Source organism: Phocoena sinus, chromosome 10 (assembly GCF_008692025.1).
Source record: "Phocoena sinus isolate mPhoSin1 chromosome 10, mPhoSin1.pri, whole genome shotgun sequence".
NCBI lineage: Eukaryota > Metazoa > Chordata > Mammalia > Artiodactyla > Phocoenidae > Phocoena > Phocoena sinus.
The window spans coordinates 53806596-53823595 of record NC_045772.1 but is presented as its reverse complement, the minus strand read 5'-3'; the positions used below and the strand labels follow the sequence as shown (position 1 = coordinate 53823595).

At 43.0% G+C, this 17000-nt stretch overlaps 1 protein-coding gene across 3 annotated transcripts in view; it reads right to left on the bottom strand.

The window, feature by feature from the left end:
• PPM1H (protein phosphatase, Mg2+/Mn2+ dependent 1H) overlaps positions 1-17000 on the bottom strand; it is a 271045-nt gene that overhangs the window by 166666 nt on the left and 87379 nt on the right. For all 3 annotated transcript variants that reach the window (XM_032645109.1, XM_032645110.1, XM_032645108.1), the window contains exon 2: positions 10580-10745. In XM_032645109.1, the coding sequence (XP_032501000.1) occupies positions 10580-10745 (166 nt within the window). The remainder of the gene's footprint in view (positions 1-10579; positions 10746-17000) is intronic.

The following is a 17000-nucleotide window of genomic DNA, read 5'->3' as shown; positions in this document are numbered from 1 at the left end:
CTCACGGGGTCGGTATGTCTCCAGGACATGATGGAGCACTGGTGCCCTGGCGCTTCTATTAGCTCTGGCTTTTTGCGACCTATTCCTGGGTACATGTGCTCCCAATGGAGTGGTCTTGCACATTATATTATGAAGTTTTTAACTCAATTATCCCTCACAAAATAGAGCACAGGTTTCTAAGAATCCCTGCAAAGAAACTGCTGATAGAAAACATAAGCAAAAAAGAACATGTCACACCTGGCACTTCCCACTCCAAGCAATGACAATTAGTCATATCTGACAAATAATAATACCCATTCTAGCCAAAAGTATCTGATGTGCTCAAGGAGACAGCTGAAATATGGAATTATACTTGCTATTGTTAATGATGAATTGTGCCTTGAAATTAAGCTAACGGAAACAAGAAGTCTCTGCTCTTAGCAAGGCAGTAAATGGGTTACTGCATGAAAAAAACACACAGAACAATGGCTGGCATATAATCAACACCATTTAACTGTTAGCTGTTATATTTTAAAATATTGCCTTTATATTATATTTTAAATCCTTATCATGTTTTTATAATTGTTAAATGTATACTAGATGGATGTTCAGTAGTATGGCTATATATCAATAAATGAACACATATATTAAGGGTATATACCCCAAAAAAACTGTCTTTAACTGATGGATTGAAGATGGCTACTCTAGAAGCAGCTGTCTTACAGGAAAAAGTGGTGTCATCCTCCTGGTTGCCTTCCCTGAAGACACAGGTTCACCGCTAATTTTACCCTCAACTTCCACTCCCTGTCCCAACCCACCAGGTATTCAGATAACCTGAGGACAGCATGAAAGGAATATCACAAATGTGGAAATCCCACTTTGAGCTAAATCCTTTGGTCAATTTTACAAAAGGCTCAGTATGAACATGGTATGCACTTGCCTGCCTCTTTTCTTGCCCAAGAAGAGGGATTACTTATTTTCCATTGGGGAAACAGAGCAGACATCCTCCTCTGATCCCCACTATAAGCTACTATATGACTTGATTTCCACCAAGTTTCTGGCCAGGCTTCAAGGTATCACAGCAAGGATGATGATGCAGAATTAGAGTATCTGTTTTTAGGCATTTCATCCACAGAGCTTTCAACCACCAGTTCACGTGATCTCACAGCAACACAGTATGAGGCAGAAGAATAAATTAGCTGATGATGAAGCTGAGATGTGGAGAAACTTCATGACAAGTCCTTCCTTGGGCCCACATTCTACTGCTGTCCACTTGGAATCATGCCCATACCGCATAGTTAGTTTGTTTGTTCTTAACATACTTCTCTTTCTGACTAAATTATTCCAATATTTTGTTCCCTAATGAGAAAGATCTCTTATTCTCACATACGTAAAAGAGCACTGCTTCCCTCTCAGGATCTGATAATACTAAACACAGATTTCTTTGGTTCGATTCTTCCACTTCATGAGACAATAAGATGTAGGATAAGGATGTTTGGTTTTTGTTTTTAAATGGCAATTTAGTTCCATATGTAAAAAACACTATTAAATAAAAATTTCTGAGAGACGGGAAGTATAAAGTTCGCTAAAGATCATTTTGGCTAAGTTGTGTTATGGTTTATTCTAGACTCAAAAATTAGCTCGGGAATGTTCTCAAACTATTATTCTATACCTCAAAAGCTTCTCCTTAAATTAGTTTACAGTAGAAACACAAGTAATGCGAAATAATATTGAAATGCAGCTGCAAACCCCACTGTTAGAATAACAACAGATAATATTGAGCATTTACTACATGCCAAACACTATTCTAAGCATTTTTCATATTTTTAAAAATTAACTAATTTATTTATTTTGGCTGCTGTTGGGTCTTCGTTGCTGTGCACAGGCTTTCTCTAGTTGCAGAGAGCGGGGGCTACTTTCTGTTGCGGTGCGCGGGCTTCTCATTGCAGTGGCTTCTCTTGTTGCAGAGCACAGGCTCTTGGCACGCAGGCTTCAGCAGTTGTGGCACGCAGGCTCTAGAGCGCAGGCTCAGCAGTCGTGGTGCACAGGTTTAGTTGCTCCACAGCATGTGGGATCTTCCCGGACCAGGGCTCAAACCCATGTCCCCTGCACTGGCAGGCGGATTTTTAACCACTGCCCCACCAGGGAAGTCCCACTTTTCATATTTTTAACTCATTTAATTCTAATAATCTTATGAAGTAGGAACTATTACCCCCAATTAGCAGATAAGGAAACTGAGGCATCGAGAGGTCATCTAACTTTCACAAGATAACGTCTAGTGAGTGGCAGAGCTGGGAGTCAAACTCAAGGCACTCATTATTGTTCAATCAGAAGGCTTTTTCTACTTGCCATGGTTTCAGGCAAACAATGGTCTTCAATAATTTAGCAAGAAAAAAAATGGCCTGTAAGGACAATAAGATGATGAACAATTTCATTTCCATTGTGTTCTTCACCTGAATCAGTCAGAGCTGTTATCCAGTTTCTGAGTCGACAGGGGAGACTGCTAAATAACTCCTAATTCAAAACAGAAATCCTAATGGGAATGCGAAAAATTTTAGCATCAAATTATATCGAAATTATACATCTCAACATTAGGAGTTGTTCTTCCTTCATTTCATACTTTTCCAAGGAGATTTTCCTGCCATATTTCCCAGCTGCTAAAGGATAAAGAGGCAGCATGTTACCAGTGTGTATATGCTCGGAGGCCAGACTGCCTGGGTTGAACCCAAGCTCCACACTTTCCAGTTCCGTGCCTCGGTTTCCTCATTGGTAGAATAAAGATAAGAATAGTACATACTTATGTATTATGAGGTTAAAGGAATTAATGTTGGCAAAGCAGTAAGATCAGTGCTGTGTCTGGTACATGAATGTCGAATATTGGGTTTTAAAAAAAGAAGAAGAAGAAGAAAAGAAAATCTCAAGCGCTTACTGCTCTTGCCAATGTTCTTCCCACCTAAAGCTCTGGGGAAATCAGATTACAAGTGAAACGAGGAGAAATTTCCATCTCAGCACCATTTATTTTCCTTTAGCCTTAAGATTTGCCACAGTGGGAAAATCTACTGAGGAACCAAGTTTGAGTTGCATTCTCAGCAGCTACGTACATCTTGGTCAAACCTGGTCTTCAGAGCGAATCAACACCCACCGAGGAGGGAACTGTAAAGTTATTCTAACTGACATCAGCCTGAACAATTCCTAGCTGTAAAGTCATTCTTCTCAATCACTGGCAAGAGTTCTAATCCCTGGAACCAAGAGATAAGAGTTTTGAGAGAAACCACTGCACGCCTGCTTCAAAAAAATCTAAGTAGATAAATGGAAAGGTTATGTTTTTCTTGACATGCTCAGAACAAAGACCTTGGTTGAGAGGGAAATTTTAGAGTAATAAACACAATGAGAGAAATAAAAGGACGCTCCTATTGTTATAGCTGATGTCGCTGCAGGAAGCAGACAGCCAAACGTGGCCAAATGCCCCAGAAGGGATGCCACCATGGAACCACGAGAAACCTTCATTTAATGTTCTGGCGGTGGCGGGGTGGGGAGGTGGGGGGGAGAGGTGGGTGGCTGACTCCTTCTTACAGAAAACAGATAAAAAGAACAGCAAATCTTCACTCCAGAGAGTTGAAATAGCCCCTTCTCATTTCCTTTTTACCTCTCCCCACCCCAGTCTGATCCTATTTGCCTGGAATTCCCACAGTGCTGCCCTATCCTCCCGCTGAGAAAGATAATCAGCTTTCCTCTTCCCTGCTGAGGAACTTGGCCGTGATGTGGACACAGCCATCTCCTGTTATTGTAAGTAGACACTGAACTAACAGATACTGAAACCACATACTTTGTTTTGACTGTAACAACATAAGGGGGCTCTGAAGGGAATAAGACTTAGAATGCGCGTGTCCACAAGATTTGTCTTAAGCCAGAAATAATCTCTTTCAAAACAGGGAGTCAGACGTGGGCGGAGAATGTCCTGGTTATTGCCACAGTGCCCTATCTCCCACCCACACATCTTACATAAGATCATCTTAATACCAAGGTTATAAGATGCCCTTAAGAGTGAACTCTCTTTCTCCCTCCCCAGAGAAGCGATATACTATGGTCCTCTTTTTATCCCGGTCCTAGAATGACTAGGTACCTGGGAACTGAAAAACAAAAGCTCTTGGAAAAGTTGTTTTCACTTGCGGTGGCAATCAGTACAATAAATAAAGACTTCTTAACACCTTTCAAATTAAAGGAAAGAAAACCTAGTAATGGTGATTAGTTCCCACAAGTCATGATCAGGTGAATTGAAAAGGCTTCAGTAGGAGGAAGGCAGGAGGATGCTGGGGGAGAGGGTGTTGCCCTCAACAACCTTACAGCATTTTCCCTAAGGGATGATTCTGTGACAATGTCTTTCAGAAACGCTGGCCTTCTAGATTCTCTTCTTTCCTAGCTATACACCCTACGTCCCCAAACAAATAATCAGACGCGTAGGAATGTTGAGGATTGCACATTGCCACGGAGTATCGATTTCCTACCTGCCTGACTGTGGGCTAAAGGTTCTTCGGACACCAACTACCCAATGTGATGCCGGCACAGGAAAAGTCCACCCCCAACTTGTCACAGAAAACATCCTTCTCTCCCTCATAGCCACTTCATACCCAGAGGTCTCAAAACTTCTCTTCCTTATTCCTCGAAAGAGAAATGTTTCTTTCTTTATTTCACTAATTATATCACTAAACTCTAAATTAAAAAGAAGAAACTAGATCCATTGCCGAGTATTTTTTAAGGGAGCATACAATCAGTAATTCACCATATCCCACTGCGTCTCTTCAGGCTAAAAAACTATAGCACAGAACACCTTGGAACTCTTTTCTTTGTATTCCTTTTAAGTTTTATGACTTCTCTCGAACATGGCTTCTTCTGTTCCTGACGTTTTCCTCTATATGTAGATGGAACCTGAAATTAATTTGTATTTTCTTTCTTATAAGTAAGGCGCTGCTGTGAAGAGCTCACCCAAATACAGGAAACAACGCTCCTTCAGCAAATGCCTCGTGGAAGCTACAAGAAGCAAAACAGAGTGTATGTTATTTTATCCACCAAAATCTTTTTTAAGTTTGTTTTAAAACAGGAGGATTAATTTGACTCCTTTGGCTACACAATTACTTGTACTAATAGGATAAAATAATTCTCTGTAAGTTGGCATGACGGATGGCTTAAAGCTGACAGGTACATACTGCTATATTTAAAATGGTTAACCAAAAAGGACCTACTGTAGAGCACAGGGAACGCTGCTCAATTTTCTGTAACAACCTCAACGGGAAAAGAATTTGAAAAAGAATAGATACATGTATACGTATCACTGAATCACTCTGCTGTACACCTGAAACTAACACAACACTGCTAATCAACTGTACTCCAATATAAAATAAAAAGCTTAAAAAAATTTAAAGTTGTCTTATAATCTTTATACCAGTGATAAATAATCATCTCACTGCTACCCAACTACGCTATGCTTTCAAATACAAAGTTAGGCTCCTGCTGAATTCCTTGCACATCACTGATCTTTCTTTCTTTCTTTTTTTTTTTGGCCATGCTTCGTAGCAAGCGGGATCTTAGTTCCCCTACCAGGGATCGAACCTGCGCCCCCTGTGGCGGAAGTGCGGAGTCTTAACCACTGGACCGCCAGGGAAGCCCCTCCCATGTTTCTAACATATAAAAATATTCCTGTGATAATTCCTCTTTTCATGGTGAATCTAATGTGATCTTACAGGAAACTTTAGGCTTTCTTCAATCTCCAAGTAAGATGAAGGTGATATTATACGTTAGAGAAGTCTGGTGGAAATATTTATTTTGACTGTACAAAGTTTGTTGCGGATGAAGAGGTCGAAAACGAGGGAGAAATTCATCACATGTATTCTGGAGAGAGTCCATGCATCTTCCTTTCACCATCCTTCATGCCTGTCAACTCTCTATTTGCAAATGAAATAATGATGCCATTATTTATCCTGTTGCTGCATTTCTTGCTTATAATAGTATTTGCCATTTTTTCATCCTTATCTTTCTTGGCCTCTCTGTGGCCCGCAGCATTGCTACTTCTGCTTCTGACAACTCCCCTCTCTTCTTGGAATTCCTTTGGGCTTGTAACTCCTGAATTCTAAGCCCCCCTAGACTTGCTCTGAGCTCCAATCCCTCAGCTCTAACTTCCTACAAAACACTCCCCCCTGGAAAGTTAGCATCCTCAAAACTCAAGTCGCCATTTCCGCCCATCTCCTCACCTTGAACCTGTGCCTGCCCCAGGGGTCCACTTTCAAGGACCAGCACCCAGTGGCTGAAACCTGGCATCTCCCACTCTCCCCTGCCCCACATGGTTGGTCACCTGGTCACGTCAACAGGACCTCTCACATCATCTCTTCCGAGCCTGCCCCTTGCTCTAATCACTGCCTTATTTCGAGCTTTCATCATCCCTCACCCAGATTTCTGCACGAGCCAGACTCCTAGGTGTCCCAGCCTCTAGGTGTGCTCCCTTCGTCTTCCAAGTCAGCCTCCCCACTGTCGTGAGTCCGTTATGCCCTTGTCTAAAGTCACTGGTTACAATTCCAGCTTATTAGGGCATTCAGTGGCCCTCGCGTGTGACACCTGCTTGCTGTTCCTGCCTCATTCCCCTCCAAGTGACTACACGTGCTCCCAAACGTGGGAAGACATGCCCCACGCACTCTCACGCCAGCCTGTCTCCGTATGTGCACGTTCCCTCTGTCAGGAGCTCCCCTTTCTCTTATTTGCTTGGTTAATTCCGACAGCTCAAATGTCACTTCTCCAGGGAGCCTTCCCTCACCTGACCCAGCCTATCCCCTCCACTGTTCCCCAAACCACCAGGGGCCAATCTGAGCGTCCACACAACCTAGACTTTTTCTCTTTCTCCTAAAACTCACTCCACTGTAGTACTGCTGCTTAGCGACCCTTCCTCCCCTCCCCAACTCTGCTCGAGGGGGTGGGAACTGTACTGAGTTCATCTCCTCAGCGCCAAGGCCCAGCGTGCAGACTCAGAGCTCAGCACACACTTGCTGGGTGAAGGAAGAGAATCACAGGGGGAAAGGGGGGACCCACCCTACTTGTCTCCTGCGGGTGTTTTCTTGCCCTGGGCCCTATGCTGTCACTGCCCTTTCCTCAGTGTCACCATATCTGAGTTAAGGGATGTCTTTAGATGGCAAAAATCACCGGCCTCTTTTAAGCAGTATATCCAGTGACCTCTGCTAGCCAATGGTTCATTCAGTGTAGCAGCCAAAGTCCCGATAACGGCCTCGAGGTCCTGCCACTTTGTCTCACTCCTCTATAACCTTTCTGACAATGTCACCTGCAACCCAGGCTTTACTACGTCTGCTCCAGACGCATGGGCTTCCTGGCAGATTCTCTGAGAAACTGCAAGCCTGTTCCTGCTTCAGGGTTCTTACAGTTGCCTAGGATGTCAGAATGTTCTTCCACGCAACAGCTGCCCTTTCAGGTCTTTGCCCCCGTGTTACAGTCTGACACCTCCTTTAACCACCCTAAGCCTCACGCTTCTTATCATTACTGCTTCCCTACTTTGTTTTTCTCCGTAGTGTTTATCTGCCATGCTATATATTTTAATTGTTTGTCGCCGTCAAAGAACGCAAGCTCCCTGTAGGGAGGGACTGTTGTCTGTTTTATTCCCTGCTGAACCCTCAGCATCCAGTTCCTGGAACACAGCTCGCACTCAGTGAGTCACCTGGCACACTAGGTTATGCTTTTCAAGCTTTTAGAAAGCAGCACAAACAACAACAACGAAACAGACAACCTGATTTTAAAATGGGCAAAGGACCTGAACAGACATTTCTTTAAAGAAGATATATCTGGCCAATAAGAAGCACGTGAAAAGATGTTCAACGTCGCTAATCGTGGGAAATACATGCCTACAGTGAGGTACCACTTCACGCTCACGAGGGCGGCTATTATCTTAGAAAAACAGAAATTAACAAGCGTTGGCAAAAACGTGCAGAAATTGGAACCCTTGTGTACTGCTGGCGGGAATGTAAAATGGTGCAGCTGTTGTGCAAGACAGCATGGTGGTTCCTCAAAATATTGAACAGAATTCCCGTATCACCCAACAATTCCACTCTGGGTGTATATTCAAAAGAATCGAAAGCAGGGACTCAAACACCATGTTTATAGTGGTAATGTTCACAAGAGACAATGAAAGCAAGTGTCCATCGATGGATGAATGGATAAACAAAATGGTATGTATGCACACAACAGAATATGTATTATTCAGCCTCAAAAAGGAATGAGATTATGACGCATTCTACAACATGGATAATCTTGGAAGACGTTACGATAAGTGATATATGCCAACTACAAAAAGACAAATATATGATTCCACTTATAGGAGGCCCCTAGAGTAGTCAAATTCACGGGGACAGGAAATAGAATGGTAGTTGCCAGGGACGGGGGACGGGGAGGGGAAGGGGGAGAGAAGGAAGGGGTAGTTAGTGTTTAATGGGTACAGAGTTGCAGTTTGGGAAGATGGAAAAGTTCAGCAGGTGTATGATACTGATGGTTGAACAACAGTATGAATGTATTTGATACCACTGCACCGCACACTTAAAAATGGTTAAAATGCTAACTTTTATTTTATGTATAATTTCCCACAATTAAAAGGAAAAAGGCAGCACAGCTCTTGCCTTAAACTCTAATAAGTAGCCTAATACATAAGGCAGGTGGAAGTGAAGCTGCTGTGGCCAAAGCAGGAAGGCAGCGGGAGAGGTGCCGGCTCTGCATGGCATGCCCTTACTGCCTCCTAGTGGCTCATGGACCCCACAGAGGTTCAGAGCCATCACAAAGGAGGGCCCTGGCTCCATCCTAAAGGGCTTATGCACTGGTTTCACTGTTCTTAAGGAAAGAAAGGTAAAAAGTTACTCCCAGTTGCACTTCTAGGAGGAACTTAGCAACAAGGGAAAACGCCATCACCCACAGGCCTTCAGCCAAATGTCAACACTGACCTAGTTTTACAGAAATCACTTTATATCCAGTGGCAGAGGAGACCTGCCAGGGGAAAGAGCAACACTAAGTCACTGGCACCCATACCCAATTATCACTAATGTCTCTTTTCCATAAAAACTCAATCCTCAAAATAAGTCCATCAAGAAGGTACGAAAGACATTGTGTGATCTCCAGTTTACAGATGAATGAAAACCCAGTGGGCGTTATCCGCAGAGGATTACAGAAGTAGAACTGACTTTAGGATAATAATCACTAGCATTGATCAAGGATTTATTAATGATGACACTGGCTCAAGACTTTACATGGACTGTTGGATTTCTTACTTGCAACTAGCCTCTTCCACCGTATTTGGTAGTTACCATTATTATCCTTCCTTTTTAGAGAAGAGAAAGGGTGAGGCTCAAAGAATAAATAACTATCCCTAAATCCAACTGCTTTAAGCAATGGACTGTTCTGAAACGTCTTACTCCAGAGACCATGCACTTAACCAGTATTATTTTGTCCTGCCCATCTGGGTCCCTGACTCTCGCTTTTTGGGAGAGGCCTAGTCAGTGCTTCCTTCAGCCTTGAAAGCAAGCACAACTGATGAATCTCCATAGGTCACTGTGTTTTCTAACCCTAAGTTGAACTAATGCTACCAAAATAAGTCAGTACTCTTATTCCCTAAGCGTAAATGCAATAAGACACTATCACTTAGACTAAGAAGAGATTCCTAGATCCTTTACAATCCTATAGAAATTTGCAGACAAAAATATCCTAAGACCATGAGAATAAATAGTCACATTGGGGTCATCCCATTTAATGTCTCTTTTCTGTAGGACTCAATCTGCCGATGGACAGAGTACTGATTGTTCCCTATACTTTTCTGAGAGCGTCTTCAGAACTTTCCGAGGATGTCTGCCTTGTTCTCCAGAAATTGGAAAGGAGAGAAACGCTCTGTGGTTTGTCAACAGGGCATCCGGTCTGCAGGGCTACCCCATAGGATGCAAGGGCTTTGGGCCAGTTGAAACAAATATTAATTTGGAAGAGCATCAAACAAGGCTCCAACTGGGCAACTCTAAGGGGCAGGAAAGGGGAGGAGAGGGGCAGAGTGGTGTGTAGCAGGGCTGCAAGCCGATGGCTTGAGTTCCTCCCACTGCTTCTGAGAGACTTCCAGGTACTATCTCCTTCACAAAAACCTTGAAGTAGCTTCTTAAAAACCACCAAACATATATACTAATTCTTGCAGCAAAACTCATATATGATATGGGCGTTTTCTTTACTTTAAAGGTTTAGAACCTAAACACCAGCTGCTCCATTTATTTGTTTGTTTGTTTGTTTACTTTGGCCATGCTGCTCGGCTTGCGGGATCCTAGCTGCCCAACTCAGGATGGAACCCGAGCCCCCAGCAGTGGAAGCTCAGAGTTCTAACCACTGCACCGCCAGGGAATTGAACACCAGCTCTTCCTAACTCCATGTGTCACCTTCGCTGTGACGGTGTGATACCCTGAGCACAGACCTGCCACTCCACTAACCCTGGGGACATGGCTTTTCTCTCTTCCATTCCGACCATCCCACGACGGGGCCACAGCGTGCATGTTCCTCTCACCCGAGAACAGAGCATGAAGGAGGGTCTTACCGAGTTCTCCTTCAGCTGCAGCCCCTCCCCGTTGGGAAGTGAGGACCGTCTCTTAGCTGAGTTCCTGTTTGGGGTTGAGGTAATGGCCCCTGCTTTCTTCTTCACGGTGAGCACCTCACAGCTGGCTTGGTCTTCATTGTGTGTGCTCTTCCCGGCATTGATAACCCTGGAGGAGAAGCCAGAAAAGCCGGTCAGACAGAGTGACATCTGGAGAGCTGAGAGCCCAGTCCCTCAGGTCAGCCCAGGCAGGCTTCACAACTGGCACAAAACAAATGCCCTACTTAATGCACAGGACCTTACAGGCTTGGTGGAGTAAATGGATTTTTTTTTTTTATGTAATTCTACTAGCATATGTTAAAACATGTGCTAAAGCAATGTGCTGGGGTCAGCTCACCTTCGCAGGTGTCTGATACACGTGATCAACCCCACCAATCCACTTCTAGTCAAAACACTCGAGACAATCACTCTTTTTGCCAATTACATTGAAGACAGACGGCTGGCTCAGGGAATTCTGTTGCATTTCTCCAAGTGATAGAGCAAAACCACCATCAATCTTATCAAAGAACAAAGCAGTCATTTACAGCACACTGTAAAATCCAAGAGAACAGAGAACTGTATTTCATGACTGCCATGACCACTTTTACTTTACACAGGGAGAAGTGAATGGATCAAAGGTTTATTCTTTTAAAATTATCTCCACTCCTTTATCTTTTCTCAGGTAGAATAACACTCCTCACGTTGCATCATCACAACAGACTATAGGGCATGCTGATTTGTACATGTGGCCCTATGATCTCATGGCATGTTGATATTCTTTGGCCTAATTACTAATGTTTTGAGCACAGGAATGCCTCAGAAAAACATGCTACATCGTTCATAGACCTTTTTCTGTACAGGTGACCGCAGAACGAACTCTTGGGTTTCGGTACCATTTTCTTATTAAGTAATTAAGCGGCAGCTAAATTAGTTTTCCTGAAAGAGGGCTCTCCTTGATTTGCCATTGGCTGCGTTTTCTTTCCAAAATTTCAACAGTGTCACAGTAGGTGACAGAGTGAGTGTGGAGGATACAGACTCAGTGGAAAGGAAAGAAAGATGCTTTTTTTCAAAATAAGGTAAGATAGATGGAAAACCACTTTAAAAGTGTGGTATATACAGCACTCGGTCTTGTTGTACTCCCTCCTAACAATTAATTAGAAGATGATCATTTTCAAATGACTTTTTATAAAGAATTTTAAATTCTGAAATAATTATAAACTCAGAGTAAACTGCAAAAATAGTATAGAGAGTCTCATGCACCCTTCACCCAACTTCCCCCCAAAGCAACATTTTATATCACTCAAGTACAATATCAAAACAAGCAACTGACACTGATCCAGCACTGTCAACCAGACTGCAGACCTTATTCAAATGTCACCATTTTTTATATCAAATGGCTTTCAGTACTGAAAACTGTATACACGCTACAATCAAACAGGAAACAGAGCAAATTGAGATCTGACTGCTGTAAGACTTCAGGGAGTGTGTTTTGAACAGTCTTCTACCAAACCTTGGGATTCTACGGAGGTGTTTCAGATGTTTTAACATTTACTTTAAATTTATTTTTTAAATGTATAAGCATTTTGGAAAAAACTGCAATAATTTAAAAGTCGATTCCCATCTGTTACATGTGAACAAATACATGCTAGTCTATATATTTTGGGCAGCTTTGGCATTATAATCCTTCTATCTTTTCTCTTTGACGAGTATCACTTGATTGGAAGAAGATCTGTTTAAAAAAATACCATTTGAGGGACTTCCCTGGTGGTTCAGTGGTTAAGAATCTGCCTGCCAATGCCGGGGACACGGGTTCAAGCCCTGGTCTGGGAGGATCCCACATGCCGCGGAGCAGATAGGCCCGTGTGCCACAACTACTGAGCCCGTGTGCCACAACTACTGAAGTCCGCGTGCCTAGAGCCCGTGCTCCGCAACAAGAGAAGCCACTGCAACGAGAAGCCTGCGCACCGCACGGGAGAGTAGCCCTCGCTCTCCACAACTAGAGAAAGCCCGCGTGCAGCAACGAAGACCCAACGCAGCCAAAAATAAATTAAAAAAAAATTTTTGCAATTACTTATCTATATGTAATAGGAAAAAGATCATAAAAGTCATCTACTATCTCCGCTATTTCAAATTTCTGTTCACTGAAACTGCTTTATCATTCTTCCTGAGTTTATTATAAATTTCAACTTAACCATATTTTTATAAATGGAACTCTTTAACTCATTTTACACACGACAGTTTTGTGTAAGATTCTTTTTTTTTTTTAAAGTAGATTGTTGCTTACAGAATATGAAGACCATTGTCCTCGTGGCGGGGGCCCCTCGTAGGAGGCGGGGGTCCCTGCTGATCTCTGTGAGGTCAAATCTGCCTCCACACCCTCTCAGGGATGAAGGGAGGAAAAGGTCAAGGTCTAGTTTTCGGCCCCACCTTCACTCTCTCCTCTAAGGAGGAGGCGTTTTCACAAGGTTTAAGAATACAATGCTGAGAACCTACTGTAGAGCACAGGGAACTCTACTCAATGCTCTGTGGTGACCTAAATGGGAAGGAAATCCAAAAAAGAGGGGACAGAGGTATACGTATAGCTGATTCACTTTGCTACACAGCAGAAACTAATATCACTGTAAAGCAACTGTACTCCAATAAAAAAAAATTTTAAAAGAATACAGAGCAATTCTTGACGACACGATGAAGACACACACTACCTGCCTAAGACCATTAATACCACTATGCTTGCTGCCCAAGCTAAGTAAGTTATCCCAAGTTCCACAGCCAGGAAGGAGCGCTGCTGGGATTCAGAGTGAGGCCTCCTTTGACCCCCAGTCCAACCTCTTCCTATTATACGTGGGGATTTGCATCGGTGGGAAGACCAGCTGGACTGTGTGGGGGGAAGCACGGAATAAGCAGATTAGGCAAGCTCGGGTCCATGCCTGAGAGAAAGGGGATTCTCTCCCTGCTTCTCTAGCTACTGGAGAAGGCACCCAGAGGAAGGATGAAGGATGGATGGTTCAGATCTGCCTGTCTCTAAAGGAGCCCATGTTTAGTCCAGGTGTTTGCAGCTGGAGCTCCTAACACAGAACATGCATTTGCCTGGAGTTTCCCTTTCACATGGATTTTTGGAGAATCAAACCCGGCAGAGGAAGGAGATTTAAAATACCACCTGCCTCTTCTCTGTCACTGATAGTGACTTCCAAGCAACATGTTTGGGGCGGATGGTTCGCTGGATGGTGATGTTACACCCCCGTGGTCACCCACTAACATCTTCCCTAGGGAAAGCCAAAGTGGAGGCTTGGCTAGGAAAACAAGTTCGTGACAACCGTCCCCTCCATACTGTCCTCTGAACAAGATCTGGGCTTCTATTTCTGGAACTTGGCATCACCCTGACCATTGGGACCCAAAAAAAAACCTGACTAAAGCATAACTTTAACAAAAAAAAGCATCACTGATCTCCGAAAGCTACATGCCAGGTTGACTCATCGGCCACTGCTATTTTCCAACAGTCAACAAAGCTACGATAATTACATAAATCACGAATCACTGTCCCTTGAATGTGCTGTATATCTCCTATCTCTCTTGGGGGATATTAAATTCCAAAGTTGACCTAACTTCAGCAAGAGACCCTAGAAACTTTATTGTATGCATGAGAAACCCAGGGCCCAGGAATACTGTGGCTTACACAAGGTCACACAGCTAAATACAGCAGAGTCCCAGCTCTTTCTGCTTCAGCTCTCAGTTGTTTAATTTTTCTATTGTGTGTCTATTCTTATCGGCACTTGGTTGAGAAGGCTGTCCAGCAATGACTCATCAAAGCCAGGGAACTGTGAAGAACAATCAAGGGTACACTTCCTTTGCCATTTCAAGCGAACACAGCTTGTGAATGACACTGACGAAATATCACAAAGTCAGAAACGTCAACCTAGAGGGAAGACAGCAGCCCCAGCCCTGGAAGCCTGTTTGGTCAGATATCTGATTATTATCCAGATGATAGTCATTTTAATGAAAGCCATTGCCTTTTTAAAACACACAACTGCTATCCAATATTTCATATTATTTCAAATTCCTGACTCTGTACAGCTTTAGTAGAAAGACCTGATTCTTCTCAATTTATTTTGGCTTTAAAAAGCTTGACCTGGGGATTCCCTGGTGGCGTAGTGGTTGAGAGCCCCCGCCTGCCGATGCAGGGGACATGGGTTCGTGACCCGGTCCAGGAAGATCCCACGTGCCGCGGAGCGGCTGGGCCCGTGAGCCATGGCCGCTGAGCCTGCGCGTCCGGAGCCTGTGCTCTGCAGTGGGAGAGGCCACAGCGGTGAGAGGCCCGCATACCGCAAAAATAAATAAATAAATAAAAACCTTGACCTCTATCAACTTAAATATTTCACTTTGTCCTTCAAAGGCAAATGCTTTGTTTACTAAATATAAATAAAACCTCCAATTCCTCTAAAAGTAAACGGAGAAAAACTGTTTTCTGAGTTCAGAAACATCATTCTGTCAATAGGTTCAATTTTTTTTTTATGTGAACAACTATATCATTCCCTTCTTATCATAGGCTCCAACAAAAAGTCAGCACTATCTTGAGATCAACAGGAATGACTTCAAGATGTCCTTTCTTTAAGCAATACCCACCCGTGATGCTTATTTTGAAGACTTAAAGACAAAACGTTGGTGGACCACAAATCATCATCTCTTTGGTGTCATTATTTTCCAATTTCCTACAAAGGAGGAGAACATCTTCCTTGAAATTAAACTGGAAATAATAAAGCACAATGGTTATGAGGATGGGCTATCTCCCCAGAACATAGCACACAGCAGGTGTTCAACAAACATCTGATGAAACAATGAATGAAACCAGACAGAAATCAACTCTGCTACTTCCTAGATGTAGGGTAATAACAGTATCTTACACTTGTTGAGAACTAATTATGTGCCGGGGACTGTTGTTAGCATTTTACATGTAGTAATTAACTCATATAATCCTCTGTGGACTCTATGAGTTGGCCACTACTGTTCTCCTCTTTTTAAAGTCACAACTACTGGACAGCAGAGTGTTTGGTCAAGTTGCTTAACTTCTGCAAACCTCAGTTTCTTAGTAGTACTTCTCGGATTAAATTCTGGGATTTGCTAAAATATATGTGTTCGGGAGAGGGGATATTGGTCACCTAAATTAAAGAACTGGGAAATTCTGAAGTTAGGGTTAAAATTCAAGTGGGAGAATTGTGAGACGATGATAGGGGAAGGTTAACTACTATGTCTTCAACATGGAACATTTACATCCAGTTCTTTCTTCCCTTAGAAGATCGGGATATGTTTGCCCCAGGAGAGAGACACGTGACAAAGTTAAATCCAATTATGGACTGCGTTAACCTACCAGCCTACCCTCAATTGGACAAAACACCTAGATTTTTTCCCCCTTGTAAAAACAGGTAAATACAGAATTTTAAGGTCTTGTAAGTCCGAAATCCTATACGTGTATCAGACACAACTGGAAGCTATGACCAACACCAGGCATGAATGTGACCATGAGATCTGTAGCAGTAGAAGACCCTATTTAAAAAGAACAAGTGATTCATTCTGTGCTACTATCACACACTTGGGAAACCTCTTTTCCTTCTTTCTGTTTGTAAAATATTCTAGTCACAAATTTTTTAAAAAATCAACTCCACCTGAATTTCAGCAGAAAAATCCTGGTTTTAATGGCAACTGTTAAATTATCAAGTTCCCTGCCTTCTCATCTGCTCAAAACCTTGACCTTAAGGACATTCACCTGATAATATAACACACAGAGCAGGTTCCTATCACTAAATTCAGACGAGTAACTGTTCTCAAGTAGTGAGCCCCTGTCACAACAGCCACTGGTCCAGAGAACCGACAATGGAAACATTTTCAAAAGGATTTACAGGACAGTCAATCCACAAAGGATAGTCACAGTTGATAATGTTTTGGAAAGATTCCCACATGTCACAAGTGTCAAGTCATTCATTACCAACCCCTCCCCCTTGGCAACTCAGCAGAAGAACCAACAGAGACAACGGTCAGGTAGACCAAGTTCAAACTTGCCGTCTGTTCTTGGGCACAGTAAGTTTACTTTCTGTCTCTAAAATGCAGATGATAACTGTCACTTCCGACAGAATTAAATGCCCTAGCATAACGAGTATTTAACAGTACACAGTGAGTACTCAATATTATTACTTAATAATAACATATCCAACACAAGCTAGCTGCCTCTTGTGTTGGGCCCAGAGGACTTTTATCAAGTTATGTGAGTTTGAGGGGAACGTCTTCTTCCCTCTTCTTTCTGTCAGTGTCCCTCTGCCAGCCTCAAGGACACAGGGTCACATCCAGAGCCTACAAGAGGCACGGCATGACACTTCCCTGAACACGGACCTTGAGC